This window comes from Prosopis cineraria, unplaced genomic scaffold (genome assembly GCF_029017545.1).
Source record: "Prosopis cineraria cultivar Desert tree isolate PC_DT_omini unplaced genomic scaffold, ASM2901754v1 PC9, whole genome shotgun sequence".
Lineage (NCBI taxonomy): Eukaryota > Viridiplantae > Streptophyta > Magnoliopsida > Fabales > Fabaceae > Prosopis > Prosopis cineraria.
The window spans coordinates 20,287,565-20,314,051 of record NW_026555340.1 but is presented as its reverse complement, the minus strand read 5'-3'; the positions used below and the strand labels follow the sequence as shown (position 1 = coordinate 20,314,051).

At 31.5% G+C, this 26,487-nt stretch overlaps 1 protein-coding gene and 1 pseudogene across 1 annotated transcript; both read right to left on the bottom strand.

Moving 5' to 3' along the window:
- Window positions 1-12,496: 12,496 nt before the first annotated feature.
- On the bottom strand, window positions 12,497-15,146 carry LOC129319643 (putative calcium-transporting ATPase 13, plasma membrane-type; annotated as a pseudogene).
- Window positions 15,147-19,601: 4,455 nt separating this feature from the next.
- Window positions 19,602-23,332, bottom strand: LOC129319974 (putative calcium-transporting ATPase 13, plasma membrane-type). Its single transcript, XM_054965095.1, has one exon. The coding sequence runs from the start codon at window positions 22,897-22,899 to the stop codon at window positions 19,819-19,821; it is 3,081 nt and encodes a 1,026-aa protein (XP_054821070.1). The 5' UTR covers window positions 22,900-23,332; the 3' UTR covers window positions 19,602-19,818.
- Between the last annotated feature and the right edge of the window lie 3,155 nt (window positions 23,333-26,487).

Sequence of the window (26,487 nt, the reverse complement as noted above, 5' to 3'; positions counted from 1 at the left end):
TAATAAATATAAATAATTTTGCACAGAAATAATTCATATAAATTTGAATTTTTTTAAGAAAAATATTAAATAATTTTTTGTCCAGAAGGTTAAGGTGAAGAAGATGAGAATGATAAGAGATTAGTTAGAGATGAAAACTTGATATTTTTTCAAAAGACAACATGTTGAGAAATACGAATACGATTAGAGAGAGGATCTCAACAACAATAACCCTTATGCTCATAATCATAATCAAGAAAATAACAAATATGAAAATGAGTTTGAAGTTTGTTTGTTTTATAAGACGGAAGAAGAACAAAACAAGCACAAGCAAAAACTTTTAAAAGACTATAATTGGAAGGATAACCATCGAGACGCTCAAAAGAAGAAATATTATCAGTGACAGGAAATGAGAGTCTATTGATGCAAAGAAAGAGGTTAAGGCTGCTCCTTATGGTGAAATTGTTTACTAGATTAATCAATGATATAATTTAATTGCCCAGATTAATTAACTTAGTAGACAAACTTTTTGTAGGAAAATTAAATACTTACTCCCTTCAATTCATTATATTGGTCACCTTTTAAAAGGATGAAGTGATCCACTTTAAGTCATTGAAATAATAGTGATGTTTTGTTTTAAATAAAATATCTAAACTATATTTAAAAAGTAAGAGAGAGAGAGAGAAACAAAAAAATAATATTATATAGTTTATTTACTTTTTGAGAATTATGTTTGTAATTTTACTCAATTTTATTCTTTATATTTTTATTGTATTGATATTAATGAGGTTGGTAGAAATAACATATAAATAGGATCGGAGAGAGTATCACACATGTCAAAAGTGTGTAAAGATTATTAGTCTTAGTCTTCTTTTTCCTGGCACGTTCTACTCTGTCTACCCAATTTCTTTTGGGGGAGGTGGAAGTTCAAAATGCCAGTCATTAATGTAAGAAATTTCCAAGTAGAAATTAGTTATCTTCTGATTTTCTGCGCTAATCAACATTAACATGGTTTGTTCTGCTGTTTCTGCATATTCCACGGATTGGCCATGAAATTCTACTTAGAGTTTCAGAACTTCATGATTTTAGTAAACAAGATTGCTACTATGTGAGCTATTAACTACTAGTGATTGGCAATTGTTTATAACTTATTATGATTATCACTTGGATAATTATGATTACCATATGCATGTGCATAGCAGACAAAGAATTTTTTCCCCACTTTTGGGAAAATTTTGCAAACTAGAATTTCAAAAAAGTGGGGTCTTTTGTTTAACTCTTTGAGAAAAGTAAAAAGAAATAAAATACTACAACTACTACTGATATTATTGACAATCAAAGCAATAATACATATACCTTTTTAAAGCAAATGATTTTGAGCGGCTCTGAGTTTTAGTTATGATGGGATTGCAGTTCACAACATTGTTTATTCTTCATACTCTTCAAGATTGAACATGTTTAATATATATATATATATATATATATAGGTAAAATTTTGAGATCATGAGGTAACTCTTTCAAACTTTAAGGTCCTCCTATAAGTAGAAATGTTTTTTTTTTTAACATGTTCGTAGATTTTGAACATATTTAATATCTTGGTTAGAGAAAAGTTGAGCTGCAAGTCCACTGATGAAGCGTGAGTAGGTTATAATCTTTAATTTGCATCTTCATGTTTCTAGGCTTAGTCTTTTATTTGTTTGTTTTCATTTTTCTTGGTGGTGTGTGAGGAGTATTGTTAACTTCGTAACGTTGCTTGATCCACAATATTTTTACTGGACGTTGATTTCAAATTTTTTCCACTAAGTTGTTTGGTTCATTACTCTCCACTACATCGTTATAGAACTTTTAAAGCATGTTGGTTATGAAACTAATAGATTATTTGTTTTGCGTCAGCTTTTCTTGAAATATGGATTGGTTGAAGTTGTGCTTTCCATGCATAATGAGATGATCGAAGCAAAACCGTGGTCTATCCCATGACAATAGTGACTTCGGCGAACAAAGCAATTCAAGAATTTTTGGAAATTAATTATATATATATATATATATATATATATATCATTTAGTGGATATAGTGCATTTGGGAGTTTAATCTTTTGTTTGTACTTGAACATTGTGTTTGAGGCAGATATGGGGATGTGATCTTATTGTATGTTGATTGTCAACGTTAATATTGGAACCATGTGCGCAATTATTAAATCAATTTTATATTTATTCAATAAATATTTTTATTTTTTTGGGATAAATGATGAAATTTCATTTTTTATAAATCATATTAATTGTGCCATATCTTTATCTAATATTTGTGTTTTAATTGAAAACAACAACAACAACAATAACTAATAGCATATAATATTATGGGGAACAGGCACAAGCTGTAAACAAATAGTTAGGCAACATGCAGAACATACAACAAATTATTGTCTATAGCAACGGTCGTAGCTTATAGGGTGACTAAGAGGCAATGGTTTTCTCATTTGTTGCCTAAAGTTGTAAAAAACCATTACCTTAAATTTTAAGTAATAATCACTTGGAGTATAGTAAAAAACCATTGTCTGTATTTATAGGCAACAGTTTTCCCCCCTATATTAATAGTTTTTGTCTGTTGTCATAGGTCTAAAATATTGTAGTAATAAGTCCCATGCTACGCAACAAAATGATGTGCTTTGTTGGCAAACTGCAAGTGATGGTAGATTCTTGGTCAAATTAGCTTCTAGTTTCCTAGAGGGCAATGTACCTGCCAATAAGAATCAAGTTTGGAGGTTCTTATGGAAATGGATTTTTCAAAAAATTGAAATTCTACTTCTAACAAGACCTACATGAAAGGCTTCCTAATAACCTTCGTGTTGAGAGGGGAATCACAAATAATACTATTTGTCCTTTTGAGTATAATTGTGATGAAAGTGTCATTCATATTTTGAGAGATTGCGTGAGAGCCACGGATACGTGGAAGAATATTATAAACCCTACTTATTATGAGCATTTTTTCTCTTGTAGCTTGTAAGATTGGATTCAATAGAACACATCCTATCATATTAGATGTAGACTCTTTCAACACTAGTGTGAAATATCATATCTTGTCGGGGCTCTAATAAATAAATAAGGTAACATTCAAAATCAAATAAAAAGAGAGAGAAAATGAAAAATAGGAAAACATTTCATAAAAGCAATCTCTATAAAATAATAAGAATAAAAATAGAAAAATATTTTATAATAAGAAAATAAATAAATAAAAAGTTAAAAGGTATTGGATATGAAAATAATAAAAAATGACATAAATATAATTAAACTAGATTGCAATCTAATATAACAATGAGCTATAAAGATTTGAATATTTTAAATAATATAATAATCAAAATATAATATAATATAATATTATAATTTAAAAATTTCAAGATAATATAATCTAATATCTAATATTAAGGTTCAAACATTCCAAAATAATATAATAATCATAATGTAATAATAGATTGGATAACAATTAATATCCAATCTCTCAATAATAATAATATATAAAAATATTGATATAGATCACGATACAATTGAGATTATAGAAAAACCCTAAATATAAGGGTCTATATAAAGGAAAGCAAAGGTAGAGCAAGAGGATGGTTAGAAAGACTTAAGAAAACTATAAGAGAGAAGATAGAAATTTATAGAGGTAAATTCACCTTCTCTTAAACTTTAAGCATACATGCTTTTACATTAATTGAGTATTTCATAAAGTTTGGTCTTAAAGTTTGGGTAGTTTAAAACCTTTTGAGCTTTGTACGTGATCTATCCTCTATTTTTTTTTTTGAACAGAGTGATCTATCCTCTAATTGAATTGCCAAATTTTGTCTTCATTTGATTGAATATGGTGTGCATGAGATTATTTCAAGTAGCTATTATTTTGTTCTTCATCTTGAATCTTCACATATGAGCTTTACTCTTTGTACTTTTCTTCTTTTATGCTATAATAACATCATATGAATGTTGGACTTCAATATAATTATTTGATGAACTTCTACATAGAAAATAATTATGTTGGATGTCATGATTAAATTTGGAGATATATGATGTGGGAAGGTATTCATGAGAAATTTCAAGATTTAAATCTCAAATCTATGTTTATTGATTCCTCATTATATTTATTAGGGTTTTACCTAATTTGTTTATTGCAAGAGACTTTCAAAGTCCTCATAAATTTTTAAGTTAATTAATTTGGCATACATGGAGATAAATTATCAACATGTACATCTATAAAGTGATTTATATTCTTTTGATTATGTCAGATTTTTAGTGTCATTGCACTTATTTAAGTTAATTAATTTATTATGTATGTTGATAAATTATTGCAATGCATTACTAAAAGTGTTTTATATCCTTTTGACTGTATGAGATTTTCAGAGTTAATTAATTTACAATCCTTCACAGTGATAAATTATCGCATATACATGGTTTTGAAATTATCAATTGTGTGAAACTTTTAGAGTCCTTACAGATTTATAAGTCAATTAACTTATCCTATGAAACAATAAATTATTGTGAATACATATTTTAAAATATTTGATCCCTTAATAAAAATAAAAGGTTTTCCTAAAATAAATCATATTTGGAAGATGGATTTTGGATACATGAAATTTTCATAAATCTTATCAAAATATTTTTCCCAAAATTGCTTCTTAGAATTTTGTCACAAATAAAGAAATAAAATATTTTCATAAGTAAAAACTACAAACCAATATTAAAATTATTTTATAAAATATAATAATTAATAATTTTTTTAAAAAATTTTCAACCAAGAAACGCGCATATTTACCTCAAACTATGTGGCCTTTGATCCCTCCAAAAGGTATGTAAACCCTAGGGTTTCATCCTAGGTCAAGTCTAACTTATAAATAAATAAAATTTTTCCTTTTGTTTATTTTTTATTAAGGATAATTAAGATATTTGTAAGGCCATTTAAATTTATATAGTTAATTTAAGGTAATCATTTATATAAATGAGTGTTGTGGGGTGTCTAATATCTTTCCTGCACGTAATTGACTCCCTTATCATTTTCTCTATATATAGACCACATGTTAAAAAGGGTTCCAAAATTACCTTTTAAAATTTTGTTAGCAACTCCAAATAAATATTTTTATTTGATTTTCCTCCTTTGGAAATTTCAAACCAAGCACAACAATTGGCCTTAGGCCAAAGTTTTTTGAAATATATGCTGGTTGAAATGGATAAATAAATGAAAAGATATTTTTAAAGGCACTAACCATAGCATTGGAGATATCAGCCAGGCATGTGGAAGGAGACTAATGGAGGAAAGAGATCTTGGCCGCCTACAAATACAAAGCTTGGCTTGTGATGGATGATACTCATCCCTCTAAATAGGTGGCTCCATTACAAGACACTATACGGGTAGATGTGGACATTATAACATCATGAATTTTTAATCCTTGGTTTAGGAGGCTTAAGCAAGGTTAATTAAGTAAAATTTAGTATTAAATAGATTAAGGATGGTTTGGAATGGCTAATGAACCTTGGTGTTTCTAGGCCACTTGGGCTCAAATAAGGGAATTAAATTCGAGCTTCCAAAATTGTGTCATTCGCCATAATGAGAGGCACAATTTATCGCGGCGAGAAAGCAAAATTTTAAGTTAGAATTCACGAATGGAGGCACAGACTGGAAAACAAAATAGAGAGGGAAGAGAGAGAGATAAGGCTCTGTTAAGGCAACAATTTTAAAGCACTTGGATGGTGTTTGAGTTTGATTCCACTTAAGTATGTCTACTTCTTTCCTCATCTTTCCCTCTATACATTTCAGAATCGAGATTTTTGGTTGGAACATGATAAATTCAGACCATGAAGTTATATGTCCAAACCTATTAGTCTAAATGGGACTAATGAAAGTTATTTTACTTATCTAAACCTAGTTTAGAGGATTTTATAAAGTTATGAGTTTGGGGCTAGGATTTTGGATGACTCCTAGCTACTTTGAGGAGAAATTTGGGTTGTTGGATGTTGTAATTGTTGACATTTAAGCTATGAGAACTAAATGAAGTTAATGGGAGTCAATAAATTCAATGGATAAGAGGTTTACGCTGAATTTAAAAATTTGAGTTATTAAAGTGTTGAATTTAGAAGTTGAAAGAATTGTTAAGGATGATTATTAGTGATTGGTGATTATTATAAATTGTAGACTAACCTTACGAAACACTGGGGAGCTTGAGTTTGGCTCAGAAAGCAAATGAATTCTTGGGGGTTAACCTTTGAGCCCTCAAAGTTGGAGATAACTGAGAAACTTTATTGCATGTTATTGTTTGTTATTTAATCATAAGTATTTGTGAAATTGAAAATTATATTTTTATATATCTAAATGTATTTAGGTTGCTTTAGTTTAAAAATTATGCAAGTGGGGTTTGTGAATTATGGGCATGGTAATGATGATGTTGGTGATGCTATGTGATTTAGCATGTTGTATGTTTGCATGATTATATTAAGGATAGGAGTTTATCTTAGTGAAGTAGTGATTTGTGTCCATGTGGATCACACCAACATTGTGTGCATAATCATGTTATATATAAATGATCTTGGTTATTCATTAGTTGTACTTATCCCATTATTCAATATTTTACAAGCACTAGCTCTAGTTAAGACAAAGGAAAAACTCCTAAGACTTAAGGATTAGCTATTCCCACTATAATGCCTTGTGTTCTTTTGCTTATGCGTAATTTATAATGATGATGCCAATTAAGGCTTTTATTTTTAAGTACTTGCATCATTTCATACATTAAATTATTTATTAGTTGTATTTTGTGTTCTGGGGAAAAATCAACTTGTTGATAAGGCTTAGTCAAGGCTGAAATATTGATGCAAGTATATTTAAAGTAAATGGGAAGGTTGTAAACAATTATTTTGGTGATTTGACCAGAAAAAGGGAAACGAAGATGCTTCCACCTTCTTACCATCCTTCCTTGATTCCATCCTATTTGATTCCAAAGTCGAGACACAGCAGCGCAAACCAAGAGGATAAGAATGGTTGGGTCCTTGAAGCCTTCAATCACAGAATGAAAGAAACCTCTCGTAGGTGGTTTTGGGCAAGTGTTGGAACCAAACGCATGACGCCGTTGAATGACATCATTGGGATCGTCGTCATCACCACCACCTTTGACTTCATAATATATGTCGATTTTGAGAGCAGAGACCACACCACGGACCCCACCAAAATTTTGCAGAGTTTCTATATTCTTCCCCTTCACGAGGCGAGTGAGGGTGGTTTGAGTAATATTAAAGGAATGGTCTCTGTTTACATCTATGACGGTGTGGGAGGAAGAAGTTGACAATTCAGGCTTGTTCTTCTTTTTCGTGTCGGTGGTGGGAAGAAGCAAATTGGATTTGAAGTGATACAAGAGGTCCCCTTGAACAATATATGCTAACAAACGCAAAATGCCACTTTTTCTTTGGTTTGCTAAGGTTCTTTGGAGCAGTAAAAAGTGTATGCATTGTCTCTGAAACTGAAGTATATACACCAAGTCGGTTCGGGTATCTATCAAAAGGAAAATGTAAATTTGGGGAAAAGATATTGAAAGAAGTATCTATCAATAAAGTAAAGTAATTAATTTGACCGTTGACTCGTGCATATTCATCCGAAGTGCGCATTTACAAATTGAGTGACCATTACACGTAGGATTCAAAGTCCACATATCTTTTATTAAGGTTATATGGTTGTTGTGATACCGCAACTTCGGTTTGCATTTTATTTAGAAAAAATGATAATAAATTTTTTTTGAATTATATAAGTGATAATTTAATTATTTAAAATGTCATAATTTCACTAAAGTTTCTAAAGACTTTTATATCATTAATGAATTTATGTAAATAATTAAATAATTACAAGTTTTGTTTAAATAATCATAACTTTTTTTTATATTCATAATAATGTAACAGTAAATCAGAAGTTCACTCAGTATTGATGCCAGTACCTTGGGCCATGGGGTGCAACATTTTTAAAATTAATAATTTAAAAATAACTAAAAAAATTTTGAACCCAAAATCTTTAAAATTGGCTTAAGGGGTGCAAAATATTTGAGCTAAGGGGTGCAAAATATTAGAATACATAGAGCTTTCTTGTAATTTTCTTCAAACTCAAGGGGCGTATTTACCTTCGTTGAATATAACATAGCGCCGCCCATGAGTTCACTTGTCAAATTCTTAATATTGCTACAAGTGTTGGAAATAATAAGTAATGATCACAAATTTTGTTTAAATTAAATAATCACAACTTTACTTCTTATATTCACAATAATGTAACAGCAAATCATAACTTCACACTTTAAATTCTTAATATTGCTATAATAGTAATTTGGTCATTTATATAAATTCATTAATAACAAAAAAGTTCCTTGAAACTTTAATGAAATTATTACATTTCGAAGGACCAAATTATCATTTATGTAATTAAGAGTGATTTTATTATTATTTTTTCTTTTATTTATTAGGAGTTTAGACTGCTGAACTGGGAATCGATTTGCAATTATCCCTTCATTTTCACTTGTTAACGGATTAGGCATTCACATGCACAGTGTCTTTATACATAAAAATCTACCAATAGACATATGATATGAATACCTTCACACTAAAATATAAAATATACTCTGGTCCTTAATATGAATTGGTATTTCATGCTTTTGCAAACATTTAAACTCCAATTTGTACTAGTTCTTTTTGGTTTAACCATGGTTTCAATTATTGAAAAAACTTTGGATCCGATTTTCATATCTCTTGAAGTTAAATTTTAGCTGTAGATAACTTGTTCATATAAGGTTTTGGTAGTTCGTTTAGGCATCATGATTACTTTGGTGACTTTTGGTTATGTAAGGGCATTGTTACAAAAGACACCATGAACAAGTACATTATTTCCATCTTTCAGAAATTATTTTAAAAAACAACTTCATTTTGATAAGGAAATCTAAGAAGATGACATTATTAATTAAATTTTACAATTCAAAATGTTGAGGTGTCATCCTATCCACTCAATTGGCTCAGGTTAATTATGTGTGTTGATAAGAAAATATAAGGAAATGACATTTTTTATTAACTTTTGAAATTCAAAACGTTGAAGTGTCAATTAATCCACTCAATTATATTGGGTCAACTCTATACAACGCATGAGATTTGAGTCTAGTTAGGTAGAGAGGCATGCTTATGGTTAGATATAGATCTTTTTTTTTTTTTTTAATAACAAGGCTATGGTAAACCGAGCAAAAAACAACAATTAAGTTATGTCAAAACTTAAAAATTTCCACAAGTGGATCCTCAAGAATTGTAGAGTCTAATAAATTTCTATTCAAAGTCTGTAGAACTTTCGAATCCATTAATGATTAATGAGCTTTCCCTTCGATAGGTCCTTGTCCAACCCAGAACTCAGTCATCTTCATCTGATTAAGTGTAAGAGTCGTAATCTTACCAGTACAAATTGTTGTAACAAAGCCCATAGTCTTGCAAGCAGAGAGCTACCTCACCATAGCCTTGTCACCACCATCATCTTCTTCACAGAAGCCAAAGTCAAAGTGACAGACAAGAGAAGCTCGTCTGGGATTGCAGCCACAACAATAGCAATAGAAGCTGCAGCAGTTCCAACAACACCATTCACAATGCCTCCTTGGAACTCTTTATTCCCATTCTCATCTCTTGTGTTGCCTTTGAAGTAGAGAACTAGAAGGACATTCACAGCCAAACCAACCTTGCCTATCGTTGAAGCAAGCTTTCTCAGGCGTGATTGTAGAGGGATTTCTTCATCATTTTCTCGGCTTATAGGACTCATCATTTGACCCCATGTCATGTTCATACCAATGGAAGTAACGAGCATTTTGGCAAATCCATCAGCCACTTTGGTCAGAGAACAAAAATGGGTACTTGTTGCCATTAATTTCAACAAGGTGGCTCTCACCACTTGCGAAGCTTTCATCAACTAGCAGAGAATAGCCTCCCAAGAATAAGCCATCAGCAAGAACCTAGTCTCCGATCTTTAACACCACGACGTCGCCGACAAGCTGCTGATGATGATTAAAGAACTGGAAGCTTAATAGTACATAAATCAAGCCATTGAAATGTGAAAACAAGAAGATCGAGTTTCTGTGACTGAAGAATACAGACACTGAAAGAAGCGGAAGGCTTTGAAGAACTGAATAATATAGATGAAAACAAAGCGTGGAAATATTTAGTTTCCGTTGTGAAGAAGATACTGAATGTATATATAATTATATTCATAGATATATAATAGGAAAGGGAAGTCACGTGGAAAGGAAGAATTGGATGTAAATAAACGCGCCGTTTTTTTCACTTTACCCCAACAAGGACGTCGAAGCATGAAAGATCTGAGATTTCTGAGGTTTAGCAGAAACTCACATGAAGTATACTATAAATCCATCTCAAATAAAGAGAGGATTCAGCTGGGGTGTAAAGCGCGTTAAATCTGTACCATGGGAATCAAAATTGAATTGTTCAGATTTAATAAAATTTTATTTTCATATTTTTAATAGATGCATGAAAAAATTATTTTTTAAAAACTTTCGTTCAATAAAAGATAATCATTTTCCATTTAAAAATAATAAACGATAGATTTTAATCAAAAAAATTAATGATTAGTTTATACCATAAATTTTGTAATATTTGGTGCTCAACAAAATTGATTGTATAGTTATTTACTTTTTTTCCTTTTAAAGTTCTTCTTCAAATATTTAAAATATAAGTGAGTGGGACTTCTAGATAATTATTTTTGTATCTAAAACCTATACGTAATACACAAACACACACACACACACACACATAGAGAGAGAGAGAGAGAGAGAGATTGTGTGTGCTTGAGAGAGAGAGAGGGGGGTGTTTTCTCCGAAGTCCGAACTCGCATAATACGCGCGCTTCTGTCTACATGTAAACGCGTTTTAATTTAATTCCGTCACTTACTTTTGTTCCCTCAAATTTACTGAACCAAGTTTGGGCTTTTATTTTATTTTTTTTTAAAGGGTAATGCATACAGAAGATGTTCTATTGTTCTTAAAACTTTACTCATTTTCACCTTTCATAATTTTTCAAGTGTATTACGAATATTACAAATCTTAATTATAATTCATTTAAATAATAAATTTGCTACATTTTCTAGATGATATAGTTTCCAAGTATTTTCGCCAAAAAGAATTCATATAGATATTTGTATAACACTCAAAATTTTTATGGTCTTATTTACCTTGGAATTTATTTTATAGTTTAGTGCTACAAGGAATGAGATTACCCAGCTTACAAGAGTTTAATAAAATACTGATAGCTTTGGCCAAAAAAAAAAACTACTAATCACAATAAATAAAATAATGCTATATAGTACGATTAAAAAGAGTTAAAAAAATAGCAATTAAAGATATGAGTGATAGAGGCTCTCATTATTTAAACAAGCTAAGTAGTTAGAGGTTTAAATTCCAATCTTATGTATATAACAATTTAGCTGTAGTAATTAATTCAGGAGAGATCTACACCTTTCTTCTCAAACCTTGAGAGAAATATTATCTATGCTCTATACAAAGAGAAAAGTAAAAGAATTCATTCCCCGGGTGCCATAATACAGTACTTCTGTTAAATTACTGTTCCAATATTGAAACTTAATTACGGACTTGAAGTTTATAAAAAAAAAAAACAACAACTAAAGAAATTCAAATTTAAATTTGCTTTTAAAAGGTGGTGACACAGGTGGCATTCACCCGGATGCATTTTCTCAAATGAAAAACAATTTATGTGAGTCGAATCCGAAATTTAATGGATCTTATGATAAAAATAACACTTATAGAAATACTCGGAAATTACCCAATAGGTCTTAAAACCATACTACTATTTTTTTTTTAAGTGACACCATACACTTATAAAATATGTATTTTTTTTTTTTTCAAAGCAAGGCTGATAATAGAGTTTTCATCCGGAACGACCGCGACCGAACTTGATCTAATTAAATTAATTTGGGCTCGTTAAAGTCCTTTCAGCTTGAGATGAACAAACCCAGAATACAAATTGCACTTAAAAAATAATAAAATATGAGTGACCAAAAACAAAGGGGAAATGCATAATTGTGTATTGTCTTTTCAGCTTTTGTCTGCAATTGTGACTATTTCCATTTGGTTCTGTCATATTTTAATATGAAATGTTTGGATAAAGCATTGACTTGTTGGCTCCTGTTCAAATATTAACTTTAATTCAGAGAATGAAATGGTAAGGATGTAATTACTAGACTTTTTATGATATTTCCACATACATTATATCTCAATTACATTGCATCTTAGAAAATGCCAATGCAGTATAAATGAAGAGAGCAAGTACAGATTCAACAACATCGGAAAAACTATCAGACACCATAAAGAAAAAGTTGTTACAGAAGCAAAATATTACAAGACGTAGTTGGAATGATCAAGATATGAATAAAAATTACAAAAATATAGCAAGTGAAACAACAGAGATCAGACCCCAACACAGTACTATCATGTAACCATCTACAAGCAAGCGTTCATTGCCTCTTCATGTTCACGAAACTAAGAAGTGGTCTCTCTAGGACAGGAATGAACTTCACAGCCCAACCAATTGGCCAAGAAATAGCTGCCATTAAAATGCAAGCATCCCATTGCCCCCAGTTCAACCTTTCAGTGTCTGCAAATTTCTTCGAAAATTCCACCACCATCACCTGAAGCACAGTGGTTATTCCGATCATCCCCATAAACAACTTGTTCTTGTGAATTCCCTTGAGCACATTCTTTTCTCTAACTTCCTTGCATTAAACTCATTGAACATTTGACAGAACACAAATGTGTTGAAAATCAAAGTGTCATCAACCTTTGGGCTCACCCTAAATATAGCCTCACCTTTGAACTGTAATATCAATGGAATTGTGATTTGGTATAAAGCTTGAGCCAAGAGATTTCTCCACATGATGTTAGTGATAAGAGGCTCAGTTCTACCTATTGAGGGTTTGTTCAGTAACTTTATTGTAGGCTTTTCTATTGCTAGAGTTAGAGTACCCAAGGTGTCTGTTATGAAGTTCACCCACAATAATTGAATTGTTGTTAATGCCACTTTACCTGTTGATGCTGTAACTAAAAAATTAATTGCAAGTGCAACAATGTTTACTATCATTTGAAATTGAATGAACTTTTGGATGTTGTGATAGACACATCTTCCCCACATTAGAATTATGACCACCGAGGCAAAACCATCATTCAAAATAATTATATCTAAGCTTTTCTTTGCAACTTTAGTGCCTTGAATCTTCTTGAAAAGTCCTATATCAGTTTTCTTTAATGACATTGCATCATTTGCATCATCTCCTATTATTGCAACAACATGACCTTTTTGTTTGAGGCATTGAACTATAAGAAGCTTTTCCTTAGGGAAGGATTGTGCCATCAAACATATTTTCTCCACTCTCTTTAGTCTTTCTTCTAGAGATATGTTGCAAAATACCTCTCCCTCGATTACTACTTCTACCATGTCTTGATCGGGCTTGAGGATGCCACATTCTATGGCTATGGCTTTTGCTATGAAAATATTATCTCCTGTGATCATTTTTATATTTGCACTTGCTTGTTGGCAATCTTGTATAGCTTTCTAGACATCAGGAAGACATGGATCCTTAATACTAACAAGACTTAAGAGGATGAGGTCGTCTTCTTTTACTTTCTTGATTTTTTCTTCATCTTCTTCTGTCTCTTCTAAATGTGCAAAAGCAATACACTTACGGCTGCTAGCTACTATTCCTTGAATGAATTTCTCAAACACCAATTTATTGTCATTGTCAAGATGTTTTATATTTCTAAAAGCATCATAGTACTTTGAACACAATTTTAGTACCACCTTAGCAGCTACTTTCCAATGTGCATGAATTGTGTTGTCAACATTCCTTCTAATCAAAACACCACTTCTTTTCTTCTTTGAATTGAAGATTTCAACGTGAAGGATGGTACAATTTTGTGTCAACTCCTCTGTATTCATGGCCAAATCAAGAACAGCCCATGAAAGAATGGCCCTTTCTATTGAGCTACTTGAAAATTTATACTCAGAATGTAACGATCTAGACTTGTAAACACTACCTGTTGTGTTAAGAGCAACCCCTTCTTGGATCAATTGAAGAACTTTTGAATGCTTTAATTTTAATGATTTATGAGCATTCCCTTCGATAGGTTCTTGTCTAAGCCAGAACTTTGTCACCTTCATATGATTAAGTGTAAGAGTCCTGATCTTATCAGTACAAATGGTTGTAACAGACCCCATTGTCTCGCAAGCAAAGAGCTTCCTCACTATAGCCATGTCAGCCATCATCTTCACATAATAAGCCAGAGTCAAAGTGACAGCCACGGGAAGCTCGTATGGGATTGCAGCCACAACAATAGCAATAGAAGCTGCAACAATTCCAACAACATTCACAATGCCTCCCTTGAACTCTTAATTCCCATTCTCATCTCTTGTGTTGCCTTTGAAGTAGAGAACTAGGACATTCACAGCCAAACCAACCTTGCCTATCGTTGAAATAAGCTTTCTTAGGCGTGATTGCAGAGGGGTTTCTTCATTATTTTCCTTGCTTATGGAACCCTTCATTTGACCCCATGTCGTGTTCATACCAACGGAAGTAACGAGCATCTTGGCAAATCCATCAGCCACTTTGGTCCTAGAGAACAAAAATGGGTTCTTGTTGCCATTAATTTCAACGGGGTGGCTCTCACCACTTGTCAGGCTTTCATCAACTAGCAAAGAATAGCCTTCCAAGAATAAGCCATCAGCAAGAACCTGGTCTCCAATCTTCACCATGACGTCGTCGATAACGATGTCATCTATAGAAACTTGTCGCCGACCACTGCGTATGACTTCGACTTGGACGATATTATTGCTATCTTGCGACAGCTTGCCTAACAACTTGTTCTTTCTGAAATTGCTCTCACCACTGAGGGCATACACGGCAATGATGAAGGAACAGAACCGAAAATGCTACCGTCGTAAAATCCTTCTTTGATTCCATTCCTTTTGACTTCAAAGCCGAGAGACACAGCAGCACATGCGAAGAGAATAAGAATGGTGGGGTCCAAGAACGCTCTTGCCACGGAATGAAAGAAGCCTTTTGAAGATCGTGTTTGGTAAGTGATGGAATCAAAAGCTTCTCGTCGGTCCATGACAAGAACGTCGTCGTAACTCGTAAGTAATTATGATGGAAACGTATAAACCAAAAATAAAAGATCGATTTATATTTGTATTTTATGCTACTCAAATCGCATTCAAATTAATTGATACACAATTACTCCTTTAGGGTATTAAAAAAAATGTTGTATATACACTCCTTCCATTTTTAAATGAAAGTAAATTTTAATCAACTCATATAATTTAAAAAAGTTAATTAATCATGATAACTATGTATGAAATTAAAAACTTTGGACTATATTACTCTTGTAATTAATATAGCAAGTTTGTCTCTTAAAAATAAATTTGTCTCTTAATTTTAGGCTAAAGTACATATTTAATCTTTTAACTTTACACAACATTTTATTTTAATTATTTAACTTTATAAATTATTTTTTTTAGTTTTTAGTTTTATCCTAACAAATTTTTACATTGAACTTTTAAATATTAATAAAATATTTTTAAATATTAACATATTAAGTTTAATTTTTTTTAAATAATAATGAATCACACAAAAAATAATCATTTAAAATTAATGATATTAGGATTAAAAGATTCAAGTGATACTTTATAAAATTAAAAGATTAAATTAAAATTTTATATAAAGTTATAGAATTAAAGGTATACTTTAGTCCTTGATTTTGTGAAAGGTAATTTAGAAAGGATGTAATAAATGCTTATTGAATTTCATAATTTTACTCATGAAAAAAACATAAAATAATTTCTTTTATAATAAAAACGGACGGAGTAAATGCTAAAAGAAAGAAACAGACAGGCAAATTCACGGAATTTTCGAAATATCCTGCTTCGAATAATCGAATCCATATTCCATGAAAACGCGTCTTAATTTATATTTTTTTTATTCCAACGTCTTTACTTTTTTTAAAAAAATGAAAATAAAATGTAGTCGAATTATGAAAATGATGATTTAGTCTTTAAAAATGTCATAATTTTAATGAAATTTCTATGAACATTTGTGTTAATAAATTTTAAAGTGAAAAAATTATTTTACCCTTACTGAAAATAATAAGCCCCAATTATAACTTTTGTTTGAGGAATTTGTTCTATAAATCACAAGAGTTGAATAAAAAATTATAATTATTCAAGTGTAATTTTTGTTATTAAAAAATAAACTTCAATCACAATTTTTTTAAGGAATAATAATTTTTCTTTTGTAAATTATAAGATTTGAATAAGATATCATAATTTGTCAAGTGTAATTTTTATTATTAAAAAATAAGTTTTCAAAATAATAAATCACATTTATAATTTTTATTTAAAGAATCACAACTTGTAATTAAGAGTACAATTATCTTTTCAATTTAAAATTTATTAATACAGAGATTCCTAAAATTTTATTAAAATTATGATATTTTAAGAGATTAAATTATTATTTATATAATTTAGAGAAATTTTATTATCATTTTTTCGTTCAAATCCCTACTATTTGCTTTCTTTTATTCCCTAAAGGGAACCATGTGTGTCATTTGAATTTAAATACTCAAAAATTTAAATTTGTGGATTTATGTAAAATTTATCTTTTTAAGAAAAATGGGAAGATTTTATATTTTATAAAAAAATAATAAAATGAGAAAAAATACTAAAAAATGAAAATTTTATCGAAATTCGAAAAATTCAACTTAACTCCATGTCATTTTCACCTTCCAGGCTTTCATATTTTTTTAAGAGAATTGCAAATCTTACATATATTTGTTAGAATTAATCAAAATAATAAATTTTCTAAATGATATATAGGACCTATTTGATTTTTTTTATAATATTGTTTTATTCTAAGAAAAAATGATAAAAACTTGTTTGAAAATGTGTTTTATGCTCTCTATATTGAAAAATAAAAAAATATAAGTTGTTATAAATAAATAAAAAGCCAGAACATCTCTTAGATGTTTTGTTATTTTTTATTCTGCAAAACTAGAGAAAATATATAAAATATTATGCTTTCATAAATGATAATTATGTTAATAAAATAAATTATTATTTCACCAATTTAGATATAATTTCCAAAATAATAATTCAAACATATTTTTTTTATTTTTTGTTTGCAAAACTATTCTACAGAATTGTTTTAAGAATATAAAAACAGAAAATAATACAAAACAAGCCTTGTAGTTTCTGGGTATTTTTGGCTAAAAAGAAATGGAAGAATGGCAATAAAGTTAGAGGTAATGAGATTACTTACCTTAAATGAGTTCAGAAAAGTAATATAAAATATTACTTATAACAACAAATAAAATGCTATATAGTATAAAATAAATAAAAGAATTCATCCGTAACATGTTGATTAAAAAAAGAAAAATAATAATAAAATTCCTTCAAATTATATAAATGATAATCTGGTCTCTCAAAATATCATAATTCCTCTAAAATCTCTAGCTAGGGACCTCTTTATCAATAAATTTTAAATTAAAAATATCATTTTACCCTTAGTAATAAGTTATGATTTTTTGTTCAATTCTTGCTATTACTTGAGTAAAATTATAATTATTTAAACAAAAGTTATAAACGGGGTTTGTTGTTTGGAGAACTTATTTTTTAATAATAAAAATTACATTTGATAAATTGTTATTTCATGTTCAACTCTTGCAATTTATAAAATAAAAGTTGTTGTTTCTTAAGCAAAAGTTGTGATTAGGGTTTATTTTTTAATAACAAAAATTACACTTGACAAGTTATGATTTCTTGTTCAACACTTCAACTCTTGCGATTTACAAAACAAAAGTTATAATTTCTTAAATAAAAGTTATGATTAAGGCTTGTTATTTTCAATAAGAGTAAAATGGTCTCTCCACTTTAAATTTATTGACACAGAGGTTTTAAGGGACTTCATTAAAATTATAACATTTTAAAAAATTAAATTATTATTTATATAATTTTAAAGGATTTTATTATCATGTTTTTCCAAAAAAAAAAAACCCATCCGCAACATGTTCAAGCCTCTTGTTTGTTTTCGTCTCGTGTCTAGTTTGGTGTGTTTTCTGCCTTCAGATTTGTTATTAGTCAGACTTATAATTTGGGCTTTCAGTTTTCATTTTGAAAGTCCTTTTGTTTGCAATCATTTTATTATTATTATTATTTGACTTCATTTAAAAAAAATCACAAATAATTAATTAGGACCATGGAATTGTGAAATTGAATTTTAGGAATAAGATCCTTTGTGTAATTTTAAAAATAATATTTTGAATAATATTTTGACTAAAATGCGCCTGTCTGGACCTTTTAGTTTAGTTAAAGTATTATTTTTAAAACCACAAAAAAAGACCATAGTCTTAAAATATAATTTCGTAATTTTGTAATCTTCATTGGTTATTTGCGATATTCAAATGTCCTTATTTGTGATTTTCCCAATTTCAAAAGTGGTTCTAAAAATTTACAAATAGATACCAAGCTTGATATACTGTAATCAGTGAATACTAGCTATTCAAACGATGATTCAAAAGTTCATTAACTTCAATAGTATGCTGGACAATGTGGCTGAAACCTCATTCACCACTTCTGGAACAGTGAGTGAAGCATTAGAGAAGAGTCTTCTATTTCTTGTATCTCATAGTTTCTGGTTGACTATCTGATAAAAGGATGTGTTTGGTTGGTTGGAATTCATTCATTTCATATAAATACTTGCTTAGGATTGATATTCTAGTTGTATTGTAGTTATAAGACAATAAGGCATTATGAAATGTATGTTCTCCTTAGTAATTTGACAGCAAAAAATACTGATTTTGGAAGAACTGCCATACACTGATGACATTAGTGAAAACACTCAACGGATGAATTGACCATGATTAAATTACTTTTTAGTTAGAGCTCATTGAAGAAATCTGGTATATGAAGACTACAAATTAAGACCACCTCGTCTTACGGATGCAAACACTTGCAAGGAACCAAGAAAGTCCTCCTGATGGAATCTGGCTGAGTATTATGATAGTTCAGTTGGAACTGTTGTACAATATTTGTGAGTCTAATTGGGAGAAATCTTAAAGTCTCCTGTTAATGTCCAAATTTATGAGCATACTCTGGCCCTACTTTTTAATAAAAGTTGAATACTGCAGGCAACTTGAGAGCGACTCATGAAATGCCCCTACTAAGGACCTCAATATAATGGCAGTTCAATTTTTAAATATATATGGCTGACTAGTTTTGTTGTAAAACACAAGTTTAATTCAACAACTCAATGTGTTTTGTTCCAGAGAGGGATAAAACGTCAACTTGTTAGCTTCAGTTCAAATATTAATTTTCAGTCAGAGAATGAAAATGGTAAGGATGTAACTAGACTTTTTATGATTTCCAAATTGTATTATATCTCAATTACATTGCATCATAGAAAATGCCAATATACCATAAATGAAGATAATAAGTACAAATTCAACAACATTAGGAAAAATATTAGACACCATGCGCGCTCACACATAGAATAAAGTTGATACAGGAGCAAAATATAACAGGACCTGTTTATTATTGATCAAGAGATGAATCTGCTTAATAACTTCCAACTACTTATTAAATTACAATCATCCAAACTATAGCTAAAAACTAAATAAAGAACATTTTCTTTACCATGAAGGAAATGTTAAAAATTCTAAAAACACAAAAAGTGAAACAAAGGAGATCAGACCCCAACACAGTACTATCATATAACAATCTACAAGCAATTGTTCATTGCCTCTTCATGTTAAGAAAACTAAGTAGTGGTCTCTCAAGGACAGGAATGAACTTCACAACCCAACCAATAGGCCAAGAAATAGCTGCCATTAAAATGCAAGCACCCCATTGACCCCAATTCAACCTTTCAGTGTTTGCAAATTTCTTCAAAAATTCCACCATCAATACTTGAAGCACAATGGTCATCCCTATAATCCCTATAAACAACTTATTCCTGTGAATCCCCTTGAAAACATTCTTTTGCTCTAGCTTCCTTGCATTAAACTCATTAAACACTTGGCATAGCACAAATGTGTTGAAAATCAATGTGTCATTTACCTCTGAACTCACCCCAAATAAAGCCTCACCCTTGAATTGTAGTGTTAGTAGAATTGTGATTTGGTATAAAGCTTGGGTTAAGAGATTTCTCCACATTATGTTGGTGATGAGAGGCTCAATTTTACCTACTGGAGGTTTGTCCAATAAATCCATTGTAGGCTTCTCTGTTGCCAGAGCTAGAGCACCCAAAGTGTCCATTATCAAGTTCACCCACAAGAGTTGAACTGCTGTTAATGGCACTTCTCCTGCTGATATTGCAGCCACACAGTTAATTGTAAGTGCTGCAACATTTACTGTTAGTTGAAACTGGATGAACTTTTGAATGTTGTTATAGACGCACCTTCCCCACTTTAGAACTGTAGCAATTGAGGCGAAATTATCATCCAGTATAACTATATCTGAGCTCTCTTTTGCAACTTCAGTACCTTGTATCCCCATAGAAAGTCCTATATTAGCTTCTTTCAATGCTGGAGCATCATTAGTGCCATCTCCTGTGACTGCAACTACATGACCTTTCTGTTTGAGGCATTGAACCATGAGGAGCTTGTCAAATGGGGAGGATCGTGCCATCACACAAATTTTTTCCACTCTCTCTAGTCTTTCTTTAGGAGATAAGTTTCGGAATACCTCACCTTCAATTACTGCTTTTTCTGTGTCATGATTAGGCTTGAGGATGTCACATTCTGTGGCTATGGCCTTAGCTGTGAAAACATTGTCTCCAGTTATCATCTTCACATTTACTCCTGCTTGTTGGCAATCTTGCACAGCTTTCTTGACACCTAGACGACATGGATCCTTAATACCAACAAATCCTAAGAGGGTGAGGCCTTCTTCTATTACCTTTTGGCTTCCTTGTTCATCTTCTTTTATTACTTCTGAATGTGCGAAAGCAATACACCTGAGGCTACTGGCCGCCATTCCTTGAATGATTTGCTCAAACACCAACTTTTTGTCATTGTCAAGATCTTTGATATTGCCAGAAGCATCATAGTACTTCGAACACAATTTGAGTACCATCTCAGCTGCTCCTTTCCAATGTGCATGAATTTTATTATTTGCTTTCCTTTGAATCAAAACCCCACTTCTTTTCTTCTTTGAATTGAAAGCTTCCACATGAAGGATGGTGCAATTTTGCATGAATTGCTCCATGTGCATGTCCAAATCATGAATAGCCCATGATAAAATAGCCTTCTCAGTTGGACTACCTAAAAACTCATATTCAAAATCGGTTGATGACTTAGACTTGTAAACACTACCTGTTGTGTTAAGGGCAACTCCTTCTTGGATCAACTGTAGAACATATGAATTGATTGATGATTTATGAGGTTTCTCTTCCGTTGGTTGCTGCCCAAACCAAAACTTAGTTACCTTCATCTGATTGAGCGTGAGAGTCCCAGTCTTATCAGTGCAAATGGTTGTAGCAGATCCCATAGTCTCGCAAGCAGAGAGCTTCCTCACCATAGCCATGTCAGCCATCATTTTCTTCATGGAATAAGCCAATGTCAAAGTCACGGCCAAAGGAAGCCCTTCTGGAATCGCAACAACAACTATAGTGACTGCAGCAGCAATAATTCCCACAACTCCATTGATGATGTCATCAAACTTGGTTCTGCTCCCATTGAACTCTTTATTTCCATTCTCATCTGTTGTGTTCCCTGTGAAGTAGCGGACTAATAGCACAACAAGAACAAGAAAAGCTACAGCCAAACCAACCTTGCCTATAGCAGAAGTAAGCTTATCGAGGCGAGCTTGCAAGGGGGTTTCTTCGTTGTTGTCTCTGCTAATTGTAGACATCATTTGACCCCATGTCGTGTTCGTACCAACAGAAGTAATGAGCATTTTGGCGAACCCATCAGCCACTTTCGTGCCAGAGAACAAAAATGGGTTTTTGTCACCGTTAATCTCAACGTGGTCGCTCTCACCTGTCATGCTTGACTCATCAACTTGCAAAGAATGGCCTTCCAAGAATAAGCCATCAGCAGGAACTTGATCTCCAATTTTCAGCCACACAACATCGCCGACCACAATGTCATATATAGAAACTTGTTGCCGCCGACCACTTCGTAGAACATCGACTTGGATGTTATTGCTAACCTGGGATAGCTTGTCGAACTGTCTGTTCTGTCTGAAGTTACTAATGGAAGACACGGCAATGACGAGAAAAACAGCAACGAAGATACTTCCTCCGTCGTACCATCCTTCGTTGATTCCATTCTCTTTGATGCCGAAGCCAAGAGACAGAGCAGCACAAGCCAAGAGAATGAGAATGGTGGGGTCCTTGAAGCCTTCAATCACAAAATGAAAGAAGCCTTTTGCAGGTGGTTTTGGGTAAGTGTTGGAACCAAACGCTTCACGTCGTCGATTGACGTCATTGGATTCATCATCACCACCACCACCTTTGACTCCATAATCTATGTTGGTCTTTAGAGCAGAGACCACGCCAATGACCCCACCAAGACTCTGAAGTGTCTCAGAATTTTTCCCCTTCACGAGATTTGAGAGGGTGGTTTGGCTAACACTGAACGAACGATCTGTGTTTACATTGATAACAATGTCGGAGGAAGAAGGTGATAACTTAGACCCGTTCTTGTTCTTCGTGGTGGCGAGCAGATTGGATGTGAAGTGAGAGAAGAGAGCTCTAGAACAATAGATGCTAACAAAAGCCGAATGCCATTTTTTATTGGGTTTTCTAAGGTTGTGAGGGACATTCAAAAGTGTCTGTATACGCTCCATATTGGTGACGAAGGGCGTAGACATGATTGCTTCAGAAGCAATAAACTCAAAATATGCAGTGATCTTTTTAAGGAACTAAGAGCTGAACAATATATTTTTGATGTCTAAGAACTGAAATATGTATGAAGGATATTATGAAGGTGCTGTAACTGAAGAACACAGAGCAATAGCAGAAACTTGTATACACAGTGAGATAAAGAACAGAAAAGTCAACAAGTCGTACCAGGGAGATCACGTAAACTTGTATTCGCTGTGAGATGACGAACTGAAAACTTCGTTATATATATATATATATATATATATAAGATTCAAACACGGTGTCTTGGATTCGCTTCATCTGACAATTTGCTTTCGAATTTATTCACAAAGGGCCTGAGGTTTCGCAGAAATAGTATCCTTTGTTGCTTAAAATTCAAGGATGGATTCGAGGCCCAGTTTGCTTGAAGACCAGGTTAATGAGAGTTAAAAAGCAATTATCATTTCTCATTAAATATGAAAATATTTATGGTAAGAAGACAATGGACAGTGAACCTGCTGCATGTTCCCCAGAGACAAAAATCAAGTTGACGATGCTCTTACAAAGAATGGTATTAGTCATAATGATTCTTTGACACGGTTCCTCTGTGACGTCCCTGGTGCGCTACGATTGATGGGAGAGGGTGTCTGCTATGCCTTTTGTGCTGTCCTCCCTGATGCTCTCAATCATAGCCGTCTATTTTATCTTCATCAAATCCTAGCCGTTTATGCATGTTGATTTAAACCCATTGTCTTCCTCACCACGCTTGGTAGGTACCATAGAAATTAGAAATTTATCGAATTAAAGCAAGTCTATAATTAATTAACAGGTTCTCTAAAATTAAAAAAAAAAAAACAAAATCTGACCTCATGCGCTACCGACAGGGTGATGATTTTTTTGAATTTTCGACATTTTTATTGCTGTTTTGCCTGATGAGATTCTTCGTTTCCTACAGCCACAGATTTACCTTTCAAATATTAGTCTGAATATTTAATGGCAGATAACAAGTTCAGCAAATAGCTATCCACAAAGAAAAAGGCCTTCGTTCTGTTCGAAGTCGGAAAACTCATCGGCCATGGAAGCTTTGCCAAGATCATCGACAAAGAGAAAATTCTCAAAGCAGCTGAGATTTGGGGAGGAAGATGGATTGGGAAAAAAAAAAAAACTATGCGACTGAAAGGACCGAGAAAGAAAGAACAATCGGATCGCATGAGAACAGTGGGTGAAGATGGATTTGGGATAAAAAAAAGACCAACGGTTAGGATTAAATTTGTAAATAAGCGGTCAAGATTTACTGAATCAAAACGGCGTCGTTTCAATTTAAAGACCAAATGATGATATGGACGGTAAGATTGGGCGCATTAGGAGGGCAGCAGACAAAGCGCAACATACATGGGATCTGGATCCCGAAGTATTTTAGTTTCCTGTAATGGGCTTTTGCCCTCATGTGTATCGAAAAGGAAAAAAAAAAAAAAATCAATTTTGCTTTAAACATGATCGTTTTCAGTGTGAAATAAGGGTGAGCAAAATCGAATCGAAATTAAAAATTAAATTGAATCGAATCAAATTTTATCTACTTGATTCTATCTATTCGATTCGGTTTTCTTTAAATGAAAATTTTGATTAATCAGTTTGATTCGATTTGAGAATTCAAAAATCAAATAAACTGAACCGACCGAATTATACATATTTTTCTTTTCATATTTTTGAAAATGTGAATAAATTCTTATCTAGATGAGTAAAAAACATATTTCTACTACTTGCTGTAATAGTATTTTTTTGTTTAATGTGATGTTCTAATTTTTTATTTCTATAATTTAGTTTTTAGTGTAATAATACTGAGTTTTATTAATTTTCTTATGAATTATGATATAAGATTGTTGTTTTTTTATTGGGCCTTCAACATCAAGGGAAAAATTTGGATAGAAAATTATATGAACAATTAGATTTCATAAACCCAAATCAAAGCTCATAAATTAAATAGACCGATCGAATTGAATTATTAAAATTTGATTTGGTTTTAATTCAGTTCAGTTATGTATTTTGATTCGATTCGATTCAAATTTTTTATATAATTTGATCGACTGATTTTAAAAAAATTAAAATCAAATCGATCGAATGCTCACCCTAATGTGAAATATCTGTGCGTGGCAGAAAAATATTGGTCATCCAAAATTGTAAAAAAATGTCTCAAGTGTGATTATTATAAATAAACTAATGATTCTTTACATGTTTTGTAAAATAAAGGAAAGTTTAAGTTGGATTTTAAAAGCTTTACCAGAATTACGTCATTCATAAGCTTGACAGTGCAACGATTATTTTTTTTTACTAATATTTTATATTACTTTCACTCAAGCGCGTTAGGTACTTTCACATTATATCCCTTTGCATGCTTCTTTTTTTTTGGGGGCGGGGGGTGGGGACTCCTAATATGTTTTAATATAATTTATTAATTAATAATTAATAATTTATGCACTTCCACTTTAACATAAAACAAATGCCTGTACATATTATTATTTTTATGACACAACAAATTAAGAGCTAATTCGTCGAGATCATTCAACCCAACCCACTCTTCCACTCAACCCACACTTCACTTACACTTCTCTGACAAATTCAATAGGGCTCATTTGTCTCACAAAAAAGTTTGAGGGTTGAGTTTTATATTTGGTTGAATGAAAATATTGAGATCATATATGTACGAAAGAAGAGTAAACTGTTATGATACGCATAGAATAAAGGTTATAAATAATAATAATAATGAATATTATCATTATTATTAATAAAATATGTCAAAAAAATTATTTTAATTGTCATTATTAATGAAATAAAATATAACATAATTAATAAAGACTAAGTTAGTTGGTAAGTTTTGGTTTAAATGATGTAGGTGACGCGAAGACTTTGTTTGTATGTGATTCCTAAGTATTTTCATAAGTGCTTTATGAGTTTGGAAACAAGCTTATAGAAATCAACTCATCTAATTAAACTTTTCCATACAAAAAATATAATATAATAAAGATAATTCCAATTATATTACAATAATATAATAAATTTGTTTAATTAGTTCGGAAGATCACATTTGTATTTTTATTTTAAAATTTCCTATCATATGAAAATAAAAAAAAATCAATTTTCAACTGAAAAGAGGAAAGAAAAAGCCGCTATTATTAACAGAAAAAGACCAACGAAGAATCTTGAAGGTGAAGTGAAAGTTCTGCTAAGTAATCAAAGACCACACGTTAGAGCCTCATAGAAAATTATTTATCAATTTCATTCGAATTTGTTTTCATTTGACTTGAAGAAGACCTTAAGGGGAATTTCAAAGACTTCGTGTGTGTGTGTGTGTGTGTGTCCATCAAAATCACCATCATCTTCCCAAGAAATGAATCTGATTCCAAATGCAATTTCTTAAGAAAGTGATGGAAGAAATCACAGAATATATGTGCATTGTGTGTTAATAATATTAGTAAATTAAAAAAGACCATGGTGCACTTTTTTTTAAAGAAAATGTAAATATTTCTGTTGGTTTTTGGGATCCCGAAATTTAACAATATTATTCCTGATGTCCCATACATTAATGCATGTAAGTTTCC

Coding starts and splice junctions, on each gene's coding strand:
- LOC129319974 (XM_054965095.1), bottom strand. CDS start 22,899: ATGTCTACGCCCTTCGTCACCAATATGGAGCGTATACAGACACTTTTG.